This window comes from Podarcis vaucheri (assembly GCF_965113315.1).
Source record: "Podarcis vaucheri genome assembly, chromosome: 5".
In the NCBI taxonomy this organism is placed as follows: domain Eukaryota; kingdom Metazoa; phylum Chordata; class Lepidosauria; order Squamata; family Lacertidae; genus Podarcis; species Podarcis vaucheri.
The window spans coordinates 52,386,519-52,407,173 of record NC_138763.1 but is presented as its reverse complement, the minus strand read 5'-3'; the positions used below and the strand labels follow the sequence as shown (position 1 = coordinate 52,407,173).

The following is a 20,655-nucleotide window of genomic DNA, read 5'->3' as shown; positions in this document are numbered from 1 at the left end:
GGGCTAAACACTTATTTAAAACAAAGAAAAAGAAATATATATATATAATTAAAACATCCAGTAGCACCTTAAAGGTAAAGGGACCCTTGACCATGAGGTCCAGTCGTGACTGACTTTGAGGTTGTGGCGCTCATCTCGTTTTATTGGCTGATGGAGCCGGCGTACAGCTTCCGGGTCATGTGGCCAGCATGAATAAGCCGCTTCTGGTGAACCAGAGCAGCGCACAGAAATGCCGTTTACCTTCCCACTGGAGTGGTACCTATTTATCTACTTGCACTTTGATGTGCTTTCGAACTGCTAGGTTAGCAGGAGCAGGGACTGAACAATGGGAGCTCACCCCGTTGCGGGGATTCGAACTACCAACCTTCTGATCGGCAAGCCTAAGAGGCTCAGTGGTTTAGACCACAGCGCCACCCACGTCCCTTCAAATTCTTTGGCATCTGAAGAAGTGTGCATGCACATGAAAGTTTATACCCAGAACAAACTTAGTTGGTCTCTAAGGTGCTAGTGGACTTTTTTATTTTTTATTTATATTTCGACTGTGTCAGACCAACACGGCTACCTACCCGAAAGAAAAAGAAAGAAAGCTGAAAGTTCAAGGGAAGAATGAGAGGGTGGGATCCACCTAATAAGCTCCAGCAGACCAAGTCTTGCACAAGGACTTCCACTTGCACAGTAGGGATTCCCTCTTGTCCTCCCACTACACCCCCCTCTGGGTGAGGTCAGGAGAAGACTCAGAATAGGGTGTGTGAGGAAAGGAGATGGAGGGTGGTTCCCACTGGAAAGCTGAAATGCTTGTGCAGATGAAATGATTGGAAGAGTTTGGCACTGAATCCCACCCAGAAACTACCTAAGGAAACTAGACTTATCCTCAGGCCTCCCTGTGACTGTGCCTTTCTTCAATAGTCTGTCTGCACTAGAGTCAGTAAATGTGGTTCCTGGGCTAATACGTGGCTTATTGTAGATTTTCTTGAAGAAGAAGATGTAGTCCAGAGCTACGTGACTGGGGAGTATGCTGGCAGGATAAAGCCCACATTGTGTTTCTTACCTTGGCTGCAAGTTTTGACTAGCTTTGCCTCTGAGCCAATATTCTCATGACATTGGAACCTTTTGGACATGAAAGGGGTGACTTTTCTTCCCCCTGATCCCAAATATGTGTCCTCGTCCTGAAAATGTTTATAATGGAGTGTGCTGATAATAAATGTCATGTGATTATCATCCTTTATTACAGTGCCAAAGGTGGATCTTGTTGTATAAAGGTTCCCCATACTGTTTACTCTGACATTTACTTTGTAAACCTCCTGCTTTTGTTGGGAGAGGATTTCCTTTGCTTTATTGCTAGTACTGTAGCTAATAAAAAGCACAACTTTTGGGAATTTTCCCTTTTCTTTTTAGTGTCAGGCATGTTATTTTACTGCCACGGTCAAATGGGGTTTAAACTTAAGCTTTAGCTTGTTTGGGATTCTAGTTAATTTTGACATTGGCTTTTGTGAAGACAGGCATGGATTTTTTTCCCCCAAAAGAATTTTTAATGGTAAATGTAAGCACTCTTTACTGAGGGCTCCTCAGATGGTTTGTTTATTGGGCATTCACCAATTGGAAGCCTCACCTTGGTTTTCGAACCGTTTCGGGAGTCGAACGGACTCCTGGAACGGATGAAATTCGAGAACCAAGGTATCACTGTAGTGCTGTAGTGCCAGGGGCACTGTGAAATTGATTTTAATTCTTAGTGGAGATGGGAGAAAGTGACTTGGACAACCTGAGTGATAGGTTGTCCACAGCAGAAGCAGCTCTTGAGAATTCAGGGTGTTAATATTACTTCAGAACTGTTTGCTGTTTGCATGCTTCCATGCTCCTTTAGGTACCCCATCAACTGTACATTTGTCAATAAAGAGACTATTACAGTACAACCATTAATACTTCATTACGTTGTTTTTCCTCCAAAAGGAAATTGACCCAGCAAACTGCCTTAAATCCTGCCTTGGAAGGGTGAAACGAAATACTTTCACTTCACTTTGTTTCTTCTGATCCGAATGCAACATGACTTGACTTGTTTTCTCTCCACCCTCCAGGTTCTACAGTTTGGCACCCTGACTGTAAGCAGTCCACAAAGGGTGAAGAAAAGCTAAGGGTAAGTTTTGTTGCTGTTGAAAAGGGTGTTTTAGCACGCTTGGCAGCCTGCATTTGCAGGAGCAGATTCCACCCACCTTACCTAGAAGAAGTATAGGGTATTGTGGAATTAGCTTTCTGATTACTTAAGGCAGACCATCATGCGAGTGACCCACAGACCCTGTTTCCTGCACAGCAAGCAGATAGCCTGGCCTGCATCCAAACATTTTCTACTTCTGAGTGTCCTTTGCAATGGCACTCAGTCCTGCAAACACTTCCTAACAGGTTCTGGGCAGCACCCTAACAGCATTATCATATGTTGTCAAAACAACATTACTTTCCTGTGAGCCAAATGTTTGGTTTACAAAGAGAATCTTACCACCTCAAATAATTGATTTGGCTGTTCTTACATTCTTGAGAGGGGGACAAGGAGGGATGTGGTCAGCAGCAGGCACAAGAAAATAGGGAAAGAGACACAGCCTCAAATTGGTAATGGAAAATAATGTGACATTTAATAAAAGACTTGTTGCGTTATTGGAAAAGTTGTATTCTTGAGACCCTGAAGGTCTTCACTGCAATACTTTTGACATTCTATTAAATTTCATTTTTTCATACTATTATATTTTTTCTACACGCTTGAATTCCTGCCATTTATATGAAGTTGTCAGGGTGATTCATGTCACCATTACTGAAATTGTTTGGGTTGTTTAGTTGGATGCTGTATTTATTTATAGTCTAAATAGTAATTTGACAGTCCTGCTTGTTTACATTGTCTTATCTATTGGCCTCACTTTCTCCTCCTCCTCTCTGTATATATTATGTGTGCTTATATACCTCCTGACATAGCTGACCACTTCATATATCTAGCAGAATGGGCACCGGCCCATAACATTATTGCTTAGGCTTTAAGATACCATAAGGCTTGGGTGTTTTTCGCTGCGGTAGACTAATGCAGCTTCCCCATGTTTAGAATGAATGCTGTTGCTTGCAGTACTCTATGGACATTGAATATACACTGCCAAATAAAAAAACCTGATTTTGTAGGGCATGGGGGAGAATATTTTATTACGTTATAAAAAATAAATAGTGCCAGTAATTTCAAGGTTGTGACAGAAGCCACTAAGCATATTTCTGTATCATTGAGATCAGGGTAACTGGAGGCAGGGATGTGGCAGATTCTCTGCTGCATGTCCAGTCCTGCTAGCTAGAGGTGGCCCCCAGCTTTCCCACCTGTTCTGTTGCACCCTCTACAGGCTGCCCAGTTCCTCAGGCAATAGATCCAGCAGTTCCATTGCCAGCCCTGCTCTGTTCCTGAAGGGCCTTGTTTCGGGTCCTACGCTAACTACCACCAGTGGGACAACTGCTGCTGGTGGTACGTGGTCTACTGTGCATAATGAGGGGCCCCCAGCAGCAGAACCCCTTCACCAGCAGAAACAAGTGGAGCAGCCTTTCTCAACCTGTGGGTCCCCAGATGTTGTTGAACTACAACTCCCATCACCCCTAGCTTGTAAGGCCAAAGCTCAGGGATGATGGGAGTTGTGGTCCAACAACATCTGGGGACCCACAGGTTGAGAACCCACTGCATGGAGGATATTTTCACCAAATCCTAACCCCCATAATAGAATTGAATAGCTTGTGTCCTCTTCACTGGCTGAAATATTTGCCTGAATAACTACAGACAGACCAAGAGACTTTAATTGTGTTGCATCACCCACAACAACACCACTGCCGTTATGAGAATTCTCTCACTAATTCAGAATGACCTTTCAAAATCCATTGGGTTTATTCCCAGTTCCCAAGGAAACTGAAGATGTTCCCGCCAAGTATCTCATTTCTTTTTCTCTCTTATACGAGCAAGTACTCTTTCCTTTGCTGAAGATGATTCAGCATGCCAAAGCATTCACACACCGAGTGTGGAGGGTGGTAGTTATAGAAGGCACTTAATACTACACAGAGTGAAAACTGTATTTGCTTCCCCCCCCCACTCCTGAAAGCCAAAATACACATTGTCAAAACTTGTTGTTGAAGCAGCTTCATTAGGGCTGCCTTTTGTCTGCATTTGTACTTGGATTGCACCCTCCTTAACTGTGAGAGTTCTTACTGGTTTAGGTTTTAGGTGGAGTCCATAAAAACAATGATTGCTTAAGATCCATTTCCCTTTTGATTTCTTTCATAGAAGGTTACTGATGCCAAAATAAGCAGGAAAGAAAGCAACGCTTTAAGTGTAGAGATGTTTCTTTCTTTTATGGTTGCCTGCCAGATGGAGATTTTCTGTCGATAGGATGTGCTGCTGCTTTAGCAGTATGTGTTACCAAGTTGGTTTTAAAGAAATGTTTTTTTCCACTGGGAAAAAAACTTTTTTACATTTCTGTGTATCTAGTTGCCTCTCCAATTGCCCTTTTTATTGCACATTCATGGTAATCTGTGCCCCCGGTGCTATCAGGGTATTTGTGCACCATGCCTCTTTCAGTCCAGTTTTGCACCTGCAAGTGTTTTGGGGGCTGTCACGCTGCTTCATTCTCATTCACTGTATATAATAATAATAATAATAATAATAATAATAATAATATATTTATATCCCGCCCTCCCCAGCCGAAGTCGGGCTCAGGGCGGCTAACAACAATAAAGCAGTACAAAAGTACAGCATAAACAACATTCTAAAATCATTCATTATAAAATTAATTCAAAACAAACCACTGGCAACCATTGGGCCAGAGCTCCGCGAAGATTGCCGAGGGAGGGAGTCAGGCTGTGCCCTGGCCAAAGGCCTGGTGGAACAGCTCTGTCTTGCAGGCCCTGCGGAAAGATGTCAAGTCCCGCAGGGCCCTGGTCTCTTGTGACAGAGTGTTCCACCAGATCGGAGCCACAGCCGAAAAAGCCCTGGCTCTAGTTGAGGCCAGCCTAACTTCTCTGTGGCCTGGGACCTTCAAGATGTTTTTATTTGTAGACCGTAAGTTTCTCTGTGGGGCATACCAGGAGAGGCGGTCCCATAGGTATGAGGGTCCTAGGCCACATAGGGCTTTAAAGGTTAAAACCAGCACCTTAAACCTGATCCTGTACTCCACCGGGAGCCAGTGCAGCTGGTATAGCACCGGGTGAATGTGATCTCGCAGCGAAGACCTCGTAAGGAGTCTCGCTGCAGCATTCTGCACCCGCTGGAGTTTCTGGGTCAGTCTCAAGGGCAGCCCCACGTAGAGCGAGTTACAATAATCCAGTCTGGAGGTGACCGTCGCGTGGATCACAGTGGCTAGATCAGGGCGAGAGAGGTAAGGAGCCAACTGCTTAGCTTGGCGGAGATGGAAAAATGCCGCCTTTGTTATAGCTGCAATCTGCGCCTCTATGGAAAGGGAGGTGTCGAAGATTACACCTGTAATCTATATCCTGTAACTTCTTGCTGAACTCCCATAGCTTTACATATTACAATTGTTCTGGGGTGTTTTTGTCCCAACTTTGGTGGGATTAAGCCCCTCCAGACAACAATAATGGGCACATCCAGACCACATATTTAAAGCACTTTCAACAAACAATTCTCCTTCTCAGGGATCTTTGGGAATTGTAGTTTCGTGAGGGCGAAAGGAGGGGTTTTCTAATCATTCTTAGCACCCTTAGTAGACTGCAGTTCCCAGGATTCTTTGAAGGAAATGCTGGTATTAATAGTGGTATAGAAGTGCTTTAAATGTGTAGTGTGGGTAAGCCCAGTGTGGTAGCCTTGGGGAAGCGTCATAGAACAACTAATAAAGCAGAATAATTCCACCGTGAGTGCATTAGTATTATGTTACGACCTGCAATAAAACGCCAGTCTGGAGCAGCCCTGAGAGAAACCATTGCCATTTTCATTCATTCTTCCCTTTTCTTTGTTTTATGGCAGCATTCCTCATCTGATTTCTTTTATCCAAAGAGTTTGGTTCTTCGCAGGCCACGCTCATCAGAGGTTTGCAGTTGTGAATTTATACACTTCTTATCTGACAGTTCTGTGGGAGGATATCTGATTTCTGCACTCATGTTTGCAGCTTCTGCTGTTGATACCACATCCTCCTTCATCATCACCTCACTTGAGCACTTACTTTTTCTTTTGAAAATGTATGCTTGATTTTGAATTTGCAAATGCACACTTGATTTTGAATTTCTGCACTCAATACTGTGTGTTTCCTAAAAACCAGCACACAAGAATTAGAGTTTTGTTTCTAATGTACATGTATGGCAAAAGTTACAAAAAACTATCATTTTGGATAATGGAAATGCTACATTGCATGATTCCTATGCTGATTATTCAGGGTTTTTTATTCATGTATTTCCTGAGGAAACAATTGTCATAACATTTCTCATCAGTGGAATTCAGTTCAATAAAAGGTATTGCATTCCCTTGCTTGAACATTTTCTGTTGGACGACAAGACTTATAGACAAGTAATGTTCATGAGTCTTGACCTCCATGGAGAACATTCAAGGGAGAAAAGGCTGTGCCTTCTCTCTACTCTATGGATTGGTGAGAATTCAGAGATCTTCTGGAATAAAAATGGCTTCTATCACATGCAGCTTTCAAGAGAGAGAAATCATCCAAACCAAGACATCTTTGAGCAAAAGGGACACTTTTTGACTCTTGCTTTGTACTCAGACTCCAGTTGGCAACCCATACCAACTCCACAACACAGTACTTAACATATTCTCTCCTCTTCTCCTTTACCTTTCACTTTGAAGGCGGACATGTTAAAACAAGTACTACCACCTCTGTTTCCTGTTCTCCTCAAACTTCTTGGGCTAGGATTGAAGCAGGCATTCATATGCATGAAATATCCCAAGTCCCCACTTGCATTTATGAGATGTAATGATATACCCAGACATTGTTGGTTTGCATCCTGGGAGCAGCATGGTCCTCTGTATATATCCCACAGTTGGTGCATATTTTTTCTCTCTAAGACCAGCTTAACGGGGGTTTTCCCCATTCTCATTAAATTAATTAACCTATATGTGTAAAGGAACCAATGGTGTGGTTTCACGGGTGTGGTTTTGTTTCACAGGTAGCTGGGGTGTTGTATTTGTGACTGTGTGCCCAATTTGTCTGGTTTATACCCATCACAGTTACTTAACTATTGCTGAAATGGTTGCTTATAATCAAGTCTCCTGTCTAAGGTTACATTCAGCAGTAGAAGCGCCAATCAGTCTTAGATTCTCAAAGATTGCCAGATGTTTCCTGGGAAATTTAGAAAGCCATTTTGCAAGCAATCACTTTATTAGGTTCAAACATTGGGTACACCCTGAAACATTTAAAGATTATAAATGGCAAAATGGTGGCTTTAAAAATAAGTTTGCTGTGCTGTTACAAATTTAAAGCATGCTCTTTGGAAGAACGTTTCTTGAGCAGTTTTACAAGTACAGTTTGTTGGCTTCTCTGGCAAAGGTTCTGAACTTCTTGCGCCCTTTAACAGCGATGTGAAAAACTGAAATGTAGCAGATTAAGTTTTTCCTGTCGCTACATCTTTAATGATAGGAAAGCTTTGCCTGCTGAATTTAACATGCAGTGATTAAAGGTATGTGTGCAGCTAAAGTGGTTGTGGGGAAACCTGGTTTATGTTTTTGAACAATGGATCATTGAAAACTTTAAACAGCCTCCCTGACTTTGCTGAACTTCACTTTTCAAGTGAAGGGTAGTATCTCAGCTATCTCTGGTCATGTGTGTTCATCCATCTCCTTCAGTATTCTTTCCTTTCTCCTGCTTCAGGTGGATTGGGTGTTCTTTTTTATACGTACACGAGAATGAAAAGTGTCAGTAGGTTCAAAATTGCTGCACCTGGCAAGAAAAGCATAAGAGCCAGGGAAAGCAGGTGGAAATGATGGGAAAGCATGGTACATATGCTAAAGCTTCATTTCATTTTGGAAGTCTATCTTCAGCAGCATAGCCTATCAGGAATTGGTGGTTAAGACATAGCAAATTCTGGATCCTGTTGCACGCATGGGGACAATCTGGCCAGCACCCCTTCCAGGAGCTACAGATTTAGCATCTCTTTGCAGTTAGATTAATAGGTAGAAGTCATCTGTTGTGAGATTTCAATCCCAATTTTTGTATTTTTATTAAACCCAACATAGTCAAGTATGATAGTTACCGTACTGGATATGCAATATTGTTAACATGCAGAACTTATACACCTCCTGCAGTTTCTTTTAAAATCCCTGAAGCCCAAGGCATATACGGATAGAATTGGCTGTTTCCACTGGTTCCACAGGTCTTTGGGCCACTTCCTAACAAGCGTAACTTTTTAGAAGTACCTGACACTGAGTTAAATGGTGAACTGAGTGCCATACTATATGGGATGCCAGGTAATCTATTACTGGACTCTTGCCTCCTCCTCACCCCCTTTTTAAGGGAAATGTAGGTGTTGTGAGTGCAGGGTTCAAGACTGATTGCAGCATCACTGAAGAAGGAAGTGCTTAAACCTTTTTAATGGGTAATTTGTATGTTCAAAATGCTGTTCCCAGCATTTGAGAAAGCAGCATAGGCAAGGCAATTTAACTGCAAAAACACGCATTCCTAGCTCTCTCTTGAGTGTGCCAAAACCTGAATCTCCCTAAGAAATATGCTGGGAGGTTGCCTACTAGTTTGTTGGTGTCACATGTAGTTCAGCCATGAACTTCCACTAAAGCAGCAGAGCTGATGTTGCACACAGTGACCTCATTCACACGTAATGATGACCTATCAACCTTAGGCTCATGTGCACTCCCCTCCACTGTGGCCAGAAGGAGGAGTTTGGAACTTTTTGCTTCCATTTTGATGAACCACAGCTTGATATGGTTGTCAGAACAAGGACAGACTGGTTAATCTTCACTATGATTTTCTGAACCAAGCCAACTTCAAACTATAGGTTTTTAATCCTGCTTGTTTCAACTGACTATAACTTCATAACAGTTAAGAGCTCAGAGGAAATGCTAAACTGTGGTTAATCTAAAATGGTCCTTGTAGCTGTATTGTAGAGGAAGAGGGGAGTGCATGAGCTTTCTGCAACTGATTCTCATAATAGTAAACCATGACATTTGAAAACAAGCAGTGACAACTTATCTGAGAGGTTCCCCTAAAATTTTAATTAAAATGAATATGATCCGCACTGCATCTTAATTTGTTTCCACAGAGCTATTGTTTTGAACTGTTTCTAGCAATGTTAAATGACTGTAGAATAACTTTGCAAACCAAAACCAAATTGTTCCCTTCTTCTCCAGCTGTTTTCACCACCTTGTATAATGAACTCCATCAAAAAACTAAGGCAGGTACTGTAAGCAGCACTGGAACAGTGTCCTTATACCTTATAGTAGTGCATCCAGTTGGCTTGATGTTCAAGGGATTCTTCCAGTTATGGTGTTCTTACCCCATACTTTTCCATAGAGCATGACTTGAACATCTGTAATGTAGAAATGGGCCACCATCACATCACTGTATCAGGATGATGTGGATGACTCAGGTGCTTTAAGAAGCTATCTGTCCATATTATGTGCAGTGCATGGCAAAACTAATGTTAAGGCAAAGCAGAGGCGCCTTTAATTAAGATATAAACCCACCCAACTTAAATAACAAGGGAAATACATTTGGGGGGAGATTGTGGTTTTCATAGAGTATATGCTATAATCGACTTGCTGCAACCGTAGCAGCACATGGCACAATATGCCCTTCATGCAAAAGGAACATGAATATCCTTTTGCTTTGGGCTCATAGATTGATGCAAGAAACAAACACAAAGCTATAACATATATTTAGAGAGGAACAATCATCATGAGCAGTGTTCAAGCTGTACTTTGATGATTAAACTCCCTGGGCCATTGACATCTTTCATATACCAGCCTGCCTAAAACAAATGCATAGTGCTCCCCGCCTGTGGTTTATTGAATTGACAACATTAACTTGGGGGCGGGGATTGAATATAAGTTCTGCAGTACTTATTACACCTGAAATTAAGGCAGAATTTCAGCTTAGGTCGAGGTGTTAATCCCTTGATTGGTGTTTTGACCTACAAACAGGTTACTTTCGTTCTAAGAGGTTCCTTCTAAGTAATTTCCCTAATAAGTATTCATAGGGTTGCAGAGTTGAGAGACGTAGTTGAGAAGACAGCATGGCAGCAAATGTAGTCTTCATGTTCAAAGGCTGGGAAATAAGCCAAACAAAACAAACAATTGTTTTACAGCAATTGCAATGTATCCTCTTCAGGTGGAATAGCAGTCTTTGGGGGAAAGTGCAAAATCCTGATGAATTTCAGAGTATCTGGTAATTTGGAAACACTTGGAAAAACATTGTTTAAAAACTCCTTCAGTAATAACGAGCCACAGGGTTGAAGGAGAGGGTCTGAATAAGTATAATTGTTAAAACTAAGGAAATGGTCCTAAAATACAAGTTGTCTCGTCAAACGAAGAGTTGTAAATCTATGCAGAGAGGTGGCAATTGTAGGATTAATGTAGAAAGCTGATAATTATAGAGAAGGGGGTTAAATGCAAAAGCCTGGCTGTTCAGAAATATGTCAGCTAAGTTTAAGGTTTTCACATGGATGCAAAATGATAACAGCCAAATGAGATCAAGTTGAGGGATGCTGAATGGCAGAGCTACAGACAGTCATTTTGCTAAAGGTCAAAATAACAGAAAGCTGGTAAGGGACCAAAGTTGAATTGTGATAAACAGAGGGGTGGACCAAGGAAGAAAACAGTGGCGAAGTAGAAAAAAAGAAAAACAAGGCCACCACTTTATTATTATTTTTGAAATGTTTTGACCGTAATCATTCCACATGAAAGCTTAATAATAAAGTACAGACCAAATTTGGGTTTGTATAATGCACAAAACATGAGGCGCTAATGATGCTTCTCCACCCCCTTACAAGCACAAAATGGTGTTGCTGATATGTCTGCCTCTGAGCAGAAAGCCAGCACTGAGCTGTGGCCAGATTACTGAGTCTGAGGGTCATTCTGTTCTGCTTGGTGGTGGTATTTTCATAGAATTTTTAAAGAGTTGGGACCCTGAGGCTCATCTAGTCCAACTGCCAGTGATGCAGGAATATACAACTGTCCCATACCTTGGCATTATCTACCCATCTATCATGCCACGACCTTGGCATTATCATGTACCCAACCTCAAGTTATGTTGTAAACCACTGTGATACATTTTTATGATACAGTGGTATATAACTATTTTATAAATAAATGATAACAAATTTGCTAGCCCAACATTTAAATGCATCCCATTTTAAAAACAACAACTCAGCACTCCTATTTTGCTTACCAATTGTAAAACAGGCCAGTATGTCGTAGTGGTTGGAGTGTTGGATTGGGGCCTGGGAGGCATGGGTTGAAATCCACACTCAGCCGTGAAACTCATTGGGTGACCTTGGGCCAGTCGCTGTCTCTCAGCCTAACTTAGCTCTTGTGAGGATAAAGTGGGAGAGCTATGTGCCCCACCTTGAAGAAAGGGAAGATAAAAATGTGATAAATAAAAAAGAAATAAAGAAATGCTTGTATAAAGCTGGGAATTGGACTTCCGACAGAAAGGCTGAGGGATCTGTTACTGGAAATCTCTTCTAAAAGATAAGGAAATTCAACTAGCTTTGCTTTTTGTCTTCTCACTCTGGAAATATTTGTGTTCTGGAGGGCGCACTGCACTCTTCCATCCAGGATGCAATCTCTGTTCTTTGGCCTTGGTTGCTGGCTAGTGAGAGACAAGGACAAGTTCACCAAGAGTTTAATTAAAAGGCAGAAGGAGGCGAAGCACCACTGCATTCCCTTTTAATGATTTATTTTAGTCTTGAAAGGGCATGAAATTGTTTGCTGGGGGAGACAAAATGTCTCCATTGCTAAGACAACAGGGCTGATTCTTCTTAATCCTGATCAACCCCTGACTGTGCCATATTGTAGATGAGAATACGTATTCAGATGTGCACCCCATTACATTTACAGTAATGTGGAGAGACAGTATTGACATTTGGATCCCAGTTCAGATGAAAGGCTGTGTTGCCAAGGTATGGCAGTTGGCTTGGCAGTGGAGACATTCTCTCCCCATACCAAGCACCGGCTTCATTTGCCCTCAGTGATGTCATTAACTGCTTGCCAAATCCAATTGACTAAATGGCATTGTGAAGTTATTGTATTTCCCAAGTGGCCCTTGATTGGCTTGGATTGCTAGAGAAGAAAAAACCCGGCCAGAAAAATAAAAGGTACTGGAAGAGCAGCAGTACTGGGGAAAGAGGATGCAAACTGAATTGCTGCAAACATAGGTGAAACAGGCATTATTTGTGTGTTGGGATGGCAACTCTGGAAAACCCTGCCCCCCATATCAAGGGTAAAGATTTTGTAGCAGTCTAATTGAAATATCTCATTACCCTGACATTGTCAAACTGCCCCCCACCCAAAAAACCCCAAAATATTTAAGGATGTTCTTAGTTTTGTATCTACAAAAAAGCTCACAATTGCGTAGTTGGAGGGAAGTACTTAATTTCCTTTGAAGATAAATCCTCACTGCCATAGCAGTTTAGCTGGATGCTTTGCATTTCTTTATAATTCTATTCTTGCATGTTGATCTTTCATTTGGAGTAATTAACTTTTCATTTATTTGACATATTTTTGCAAAACTTAATGTATTGCTATGCTTTATTTTAATTTTGCTATGGTTGAATAGACACTCAGTGTTCGTTCTGTTTGTTTGGTTGATTGGTTGGTTGGTTTTGCATGCTTGTAGCATATACATTTTATGAAATAAATAAATAAAATAAATTTAGCTTGACTAAGAAAAGGATCCATATTGGCTGTTGCTCTTGAAAAGTGAAATAATAATCACACTCACAATTATTTGTTGCTCAGTTAGACCACAATTATCCTTCCATTTTTATATTGCTTAAACTTGTTTTGCCATTAGAAGAGCTCAGGCTGCTGCCCTGTGCACATTTTATCCAGGAGGAAGCCTAGCTCCCAAAATACAACAAAACTTGCTTCTATGTAAACAGACTTAAGTTCAGGAAATTCATGAGTGGGCTTCAATTTGAATCTGCAGCTTACTAGTTCATAGCATGTGATCTTAACCACAAATATACAATCTATGTGATGCAAATAACAATTAGCGTAGGAAAGAGGGATAAACAATGTCACTTGGAAGCTTTTAGTGGGAGGGAAGATGGATGGACACTAGCAGGAGATGTGGTAGAGTTGCCTTCTATATAGCTTTTGGCCCTTTGAAGACTAGTATTGATTGACTGATGGATTGATTTTAATTTCTATACCAATTAGAACTATCTCTAAGTGGTGTACAAAAAACCAAAAGCAACAATAGAAACAAAATATTACAAAAATACACAAGTTACATATAAAAATGTTACAGTAATACAAAGTTACACACACACACACACACACACACACTCATACAGTCATTTTCCTTCTGACACACCCTTCTTCCCAGCCTCCAGGTGCTGAGCCAGAGTCCAAACAAGCTCTCAGCTCAGCCACAAAAGTCTGAAAGGGGTTTATTTAAAAACCATAACACCAAATTACCATTATCTTGTAACTTTCCCAAAGTTGTATCAATGTGGGCTATTTCTTTTACATGTTGCAGCTGTCCACGTTGCTGCTATATCTGTAATGATTCCTCCTTAATATAAAGGTTAATTGATACACTGTTAGGGCACATATTCCATTAGCTACTCGAGTCCCAAGGTGTGTAAGATGTTGTAGTTAAAAAATTGGCACCTTGGAATGAGCCTTGAAACACACTTCAGGTCACTGCAAGTGGGCAAGGACTAGCATTATGAGCCAGCTGAAATTTCTGAACCATCTTTAAAGGCAGCCTCATTGCAATAATCTAAACAAGGTTACCAGATCATAGCTAGACCACTGAAACCTTTGAAACCATCATATCCCTATAGTGGTGTTCATCTAAGACTGAGATGGGGAACCTGTGGCTCTCCAGAAGTTGCTGAACTCTTAACTCCCATCAGTCCTAGCCAGTATTACCGGTGGTTAGGGATGGTAGGAGTTGTAATCTAACAACATCTGAGGGGTCATAGTTTCCCCATCCCTGATGTCAGGAATGTTAGGTGGAACGTGTGGTATTGCAGGCAGGTTCTGCACCCTAACCACAAATGTTAGCTGACTGCCAACACTTTCAAACAACAACATTCCCAACTATAGACAAGGATAGTATTCTGGTGGTTTGGTGTTTTATGCTGTTACCCTTGCTAGTTGTGTATGCCTAGAAAGCTCTTGCCTGTCAACAAAATGCAGACCCCCCCCCTTCACAAAAGAAACCCAGCCTGCTTCACAAGATCCAGATGAAAACATTACGGTTTTCATTGAAAAAATGTTGACATGGTCTTTTGAAAAACTACCTTTTCTGTGTTTCAAATAGGATATATAATGCAGCCACGCCTTTGCAGCTTATTTCTTTGTTGCTGTTGTTATTGTTACAGCCTACAAGAACATCTTTGGAAAGTATTTATTCCAGGCCTGGATCCAGTATACCTGGCTCACCAGGCCACTCAATCTATGTAAGTATAATTTTGTCTTACCTTTTTATTTATTAATGATACCTTATGGAGAAGTAGCAGCTGGGATTTGTCACCTGTGAGATGAGAACTCCAGCGTTTTCACTGGGCAGGCTCGAAACCTCAGCCAGAAATGCATGCCTTTCAAAGCCTTTGAAATGTTACTTTCCGGGTTATTGATCCAGTGGTAGGTATTGCCAACAATATGCTTTGAGTAAAAATTGAAACTGACAGATTCCATTCTATTCTTTATTGAGTGGCTGAGAAGAAACAAGGCTTGAAGACTTTCTTTACATGCATGGGATGTCACACCAAGCTTATGTGCTGAAATATATAGCAGGAGTAGTTTCCCCCTCATAGAGCAACAATTCCCACCACTGCTAACAAGCTATGTTCCCCACAATTCTTTGTGGACATTTTAAATATGTGTTGGATGTGCTTTAAACATACAGAATGGATAGCAACTGACCCATAGATCTGTGATTTTCGGAAACAGCCTGGCATATGCTATGGCAGCTAGTAAAGTTGACAGAGGACTTTCTGTTCATATCAACTGGGGCACATGCCTAAATCAGGACTCTTTATGAACTGCTAGTTTCAAACTACAGAGCACACTTTGGCGTGAAGCCAACGTATTCAAATGGGTGGATTCAGAGCCTTCAGCAAATTTGGAAAAGTCAGCTCCTCATTACATTGCATAGCCTCTAATCTGCAGTTCTAGGGAACCTTTATATATTATTCCGATGCACAAGGGAATAATTAAAATGTCTTGTCTTAAACGCAGTAGCTTAAAAATGTTCAGACATGAATGCTTGGGCTTCAACAAAAGTGGCTTTTAAAAGTTGTAGTTGCACAGACTCATTTCAGTTATGGCTAGAAATTATTCCAAAACAAGTTTGAGGAAGACATAGTAGCATGCACATCTCTTTGTAACATACTTTTAGCCACTAGCTTTCGTAAGCCTGTGCTATGACAGAAAGAAGTCAAGTAATACAGACAAAAAGAATGAACATTATTTTTACTGACAGCTTCATGAATAGCAATATTCAGCAGTTACTCCCATTTATCCAGATATTTGATTCCCTCCCCACAAAATGTTTTGGATTATCCCAGCCATTTAATCTCTCCCCCTCTTCCACTTAAAATCAGACAAATTAACCTTAAGAATTTGGCACACTTCTCTCCATTCTATGGTGTTGTAACAATAGCCTCACAACCATATGAATGTTGTGTGTGCAGTAAGCCCACTGTGTTCATTGGGGCTTACTCCCAGAAAAAAAATGTAGAGGGTTGCAGCCTAAAGCTGTAATTTTATTCACACGTAGGACCTTTTGAGGCGGGTGCATTTTCAATAGCTGTCATTGATACAATAATAGTGCATTAATCGTGAATTTGTACCGTCCCTGTATCATTCTGCTTTATTAGTTGTTCTGTGGTGCTTCCCCAGTGTTACTGAATTATTGCTGTGTGGAGCAGCACTTGTGAGCTATAGTGCAACAAAAACAGAGCAAGAAATAAACTGGAATATTTGTGGTATGAGAACTTGAGGGTTTCCAGAAGGAAGCTACAGAGCGTGTGCTGATCAGAAGTGAAGTAGGCACAAAGATAATTGAAAGCTGATTCATGAAGGCACAATAAAAAGGACATCTGGTGGGGCCCTTACCTGGGAATAAGCCCAACTGAACATAGTGGGATGTACTTCCTAGAAAGCAGACATAGAACTGTGCTACTAGGCTGCAATCCTAAACATACTTACCATGCATTGACTACTTCTATATTCCAACTTCATGGAATGAGTGTTGGTCTTTATGCAGCCAAAATGGCACCACCCATGTACAAAGGAGGCAAACTCTCATTTCCTTCCCCAGTGCTAAAACAGTGCGTGCCTGAGTCACCCAGCCTACTGCCGTAAAAACCTGTTGGAATCAGTGAGTGCACAGCAGGCTTCCTGACAAAGTTTGTTTGAAGGCGAATGCAGGAGGAGGAGGAAGAAAGAGATGAATGAAAAGACGTGAGAATGTAGGGGGCTGGATCTGAGACAGCTTTGGGTGGAAGGTGTTGAGCAATAACACAAAGCAGAAACTGGGTGTGTGTGAGGTGAATAAACCAAAGGGGGTAGGAGAAGATGCAGCTAGGTATAGGAAGCAGGAGGTAGGAGAAGATGGAGGAGGGGTGATGAAGTTGGGTGGGGAAAGAGGCAGACTGAGGGAGGGAAGACAGGTGGAGACAGAAGTGGCACGACAACTGACAAAGGAGGGTGAAAGGGGTAGGTGTGAAATGGGAGACACAGGAGTAAAGAGACGCAGAATGACTCCTGGGGAAGGGAAGTGAGAGGAAGAAATGTGGGGGTTGTGTGGGGGACTAAACTCACCCAACAACCCACACAGCATTTCTTTGGAGGGCTCCGCTTGTTGTTGTACTCTTGTAATCAGGATGCATCCTAATGTGTCACAGTGTTTCGTATATTCTTAATCGGGAATAATCATAATCATACTTTTATTTATATCCCGCCCTCCTTGGCCGAAGTCGAGCTCAGGGCGGCTAACATTAGATATATAACATTAGTGTAAAATCAAATAATAATTAAATTACCTCCTAAAAACAGGTATTTTAAACAGAATATGGATTAAGTGAGTTTACTAACAGTTATTTATGGAACATATAAATTTGGCTTACATATAAATGGATATTTTAGTGTGCTGAAGTTATCAAGGTGCACCATGTGGGAAGAAGGACCTGTAAATCCTGAAATGGGCCTGGTGTGCTTAAGAGATGCCCATTTCCATTAGGTTTTTATGGACAACTTGTGAGACGTCATCATTTTAACCATGTTTGCTGGGCAAAATGAGGACAGGCATAAAGTAAATCCTATGGTTACACACAGCTCACTGCCAAGGGAGATGCAGCAAAAGCCAATTCATTGTTTGTTGTAGACCCAATTTGTTTTCTTTCTTTCATTTGTTCTTTTATTAAGGAAGAACATTTATTAGCCAATGTGGAGTCATTTTTAGGTAAACTCTCAAAAACTGACTTGTACTGGTTTCTTCTGGGGGAAGGGGGATTGTTTTAGACTGCTTTATACTTCAATATTTTGCAAATAAATCATTTCATATATAATTTTTTAAAAAATTAGGTTTCTTTTATGCTGTTACCCTTGGTTTCTTTGAATTCTTGGGGATGAGTGGGATAGAAATGTGATTAAATGCAACAAATAAAAATTAACCACAGCTTTTCTAACAGGATTTTGCCCCTCCTCTTCTCAACATCTCCTTGACATAGACATTGGCAGGGCTTGGTTTATGTATGGCATGTTTTGCTGATAGGAATGCTATATCCAAAATAAGGGTGTTGCTGCCCAAAGGCTACCCGCTGAGTTACTGGCAGAGCTGAATTTAGACTTCATAGCAGACTGGGACTGATGTATTGCCAAGTCTAGGCTTTAACGCAAAATAAATAAATAAATGTTCCACCCTTTTAAAAAAGATGCATAAGGCCAAAGGAAAAAAGTAGCTTCCGTGAAAAATAATAGACAGGCTATGAGGTTTTCTTTAAGCCTACTATAGAAGCAAAGTCCCTAAATAATGAACTGTATATTTTAAAAAAATCTACAAGTTTGTGTGTTTAATTTATCTTCTGTCTTTGACCTTCAGGCAAAAGTAGACAATGAGATCCTTGATTATAAGGATTTAGCAGCCATTCCCAAAGTCAAGGCCATTTATGACATTGAGCGTCCAGACCTAATTACTTATGAGCCCTTCTACACTTCCGCCTACGAGGAGAGACAGGAGAGGCAGAGTCTTGGAGAGGTAATGAACTGGGGTTCACCTATTCTCTTATGTGCACTGTTTTTAAAAGCCGGCCTAGCTTCTGCCTGATGTATAAACTTGATGCTCCTCTTGCTGATCTGTGCAAACATTCCACATCTCTCTGGCCTTTTAAAAAAATGATGGCATTCTTTGTTTTGCAGCATGAGGGCTTCTGTAATGAGAAAGCATATGGCTCCTCTTTGTTGCTTACCTTTTTAATTAACGCCTTTAGCTGCAAGGACCACATTTAGTTTACAGCCCCCTTTTCCTTGTAGAAGCATGGCAGTTACCAAATGCATGTATGAAGCAGGCACAGTGGTTCTATCTAATAGCATGTGACTTTGAAACAGAAGGTGTACATCAGGAGTTCAGGAGCTTTTGTGGGACCAGAGGGGTACTAATTCAGTAGGAGTGGCACCCTTTTTTTTTACTTAAGGGTTGTATTCCAGGAGTGGATAAGTTAAGACCCAAAGAATATGAGCTATGCTAAAACACACAGATCTCCTGGCCCTGGAAACAAAGGCATATATTTAATTTAGTAACCCCATTCAGGTTTGAGCTTCCAGGATAGCTTAGTTGGTTTACCATGAGACTCTTCATTTCAGAGCGATGGGTTCAAGTGCCACAATGGGCAAAAAATTCCTGCATTGCAGGCAGTTGGACTAGATGACCCTTGTGGTCTCTTCCAACTCTACAATTGTACGATTCCAGATGTTTGCCTTTGTTTTTTAAATACAGAGTATTTGCATGATTATGCAAAGTAAAAAAGAGCTCAGTAATCTCAGTTGCCTATGGGATGCCATAAGCAGGACATGAACAGCATTCCAGCAAGTGGTATTTAGAGTCATAGCACTCCTGGCAGTGGAGAGACAACATCATGGCTGTTTTATGCTAATACAGTGGTGCCTCGCAAGACGAAAAGAATTCGTTCCGCGAGTCTTTTCGTCTTGCGATGTTTTTCGTCTTGCAAAGCACGGTCCGTCGCAACTGCGCCTCTTCAAGCAGCTTTTAAAAAAAAGCGCAAGACGTTTTCGTCTTGCAAAGCAAGCCCATAGGGAAATTTGTCTAGCGAAGCAACGCAAAAACGGAAAACCCTTTCGTCTAGCAAGTTTTTCGTCTTGCAAGGCATTCGTCTTGCGGGGCACCACTGTACTAGAAAGTGGAATAATACAGTCGAGAAGGTACTTGACTAAGAGGGGTTTTTTTCTTCCCGGTTGGGTAGCCTTTGGCAAGTGACTTCTTCATCTACATCTTGTATTCACATGTTTCTTTTAAGCATTTTGTTTTTTTCAGTGAAGCAGGACATGCCTCTAAATGTTAGCTTGTGCATTGTACAGAATAAGTGAAAGTCCATGTTGACCTTTAGGGTTTGCAGTAAAGGTTAGAGCCAGGTAAAAATGTAGGATCAGTGCTCTTGATCCTCACTTCTATTTAACCTTGTTTGCTTTATCATCATAAACCAAAGAGTTGGTATGCTATTTATTGGAGGAGCCTTTTATGGATCCTGTAATTTTTGTACACTATCTTTTTTCTGTATATTTATATTACTTTTTTTTTGTTTCCTGCTCTGAATTGAAATATTCAATAAAGAGCAGATAATAACAAAAAAAAAATGTATGTGTGTGTGTGTGAGTGAGAGAAAGGCAGAGATAAATATACAGATTATTATTATTATTATTATTATTCAGGTTGATAAGCAAGTTGAGTCTGATCATGAGATCCAATCTGTCTAAACTCAGTAGCCATCTGAAGCTAAGGAATTAGAGCTATGCTAGAATAGAGCATTGTGTGTGTCATTGTCAGGCAGAGAACAGGTAGGAGAGGGAAGAAAGAACTCAGAAAGTTGTATAGCGTTAAGTGCTGAGGAACTGAGCTGTGAACCAGGAAGTCATGGTTAAAATTTGTCTCTTCCAAAAAAATCTCTAAGGCTGCAGTCCCATATGCATCTGCCTAAGAGTAAGACCCACTGAACACAAGGGGACTTATCTCTGATTAACAATCATAGGATTGTGCTGTATCTGGTCTTATGTAAGCCATTGTCTCTACATTTCCTCAATGGAGAAAAACACAGTAATCAAATAAGCACTAATTTGCCAGATACAGGAGAGAGAGAGAGAGAGAGAGAGAGAGAGAGAGAGAGAGAGAGATAGTGTTTCCAAATGGAAACTACAATGACTTCAGAAGTGCACAGCAACATCCATATATTAGAATTAGAATTAGATCCAGAATGTTCACAAGTGCAAGATTTGCA

General features: G+C 41.1%; 1 protein-coding gene across 35 annotated transcripts in view; it reads left to right on the top strand.

The window, feature by feature from the left end:
• The window catches only part of ABLIM1 (actin binding LIM protein 1), a 219,979-nt gene that overhangs the window by 157,427 nt on the left and 41,897 nt on the right, over nucleotides 1-20,655 (top strand). For 25 of the 35 annotated variants that reach the window (XM_082222587.1, XM_082222596.1, XM_082222611.1 and 22 more), the window contains 4 exons: nucleotides 2,073-2,131; nucleotides 9,317-9,364; nucleotides 14,524-14,601; nucleotides 18,249-18,404. In XM_082222587.1, the coding sequence (XP_082078713.1) occupies nucleotides 2,073-2,131; nucleotides 9,317-9,364; nucleotides 14,524-14,601; nucleotides 18,249-18,404 (341 nt within the window). The remainder of the gene's footprint in view (nucleotides 1-2,072; nucleotides 2,132-9,316; nucleotides 9,365-14,523; nucleotides 14,602-18,248; nucleotides 18,405-20,655) is intronic. The other 10 variants (XM_082222612.1, XM_082222605.1, XM_082222604.1 and 7 more) reach the window with 1 other exon arrangement.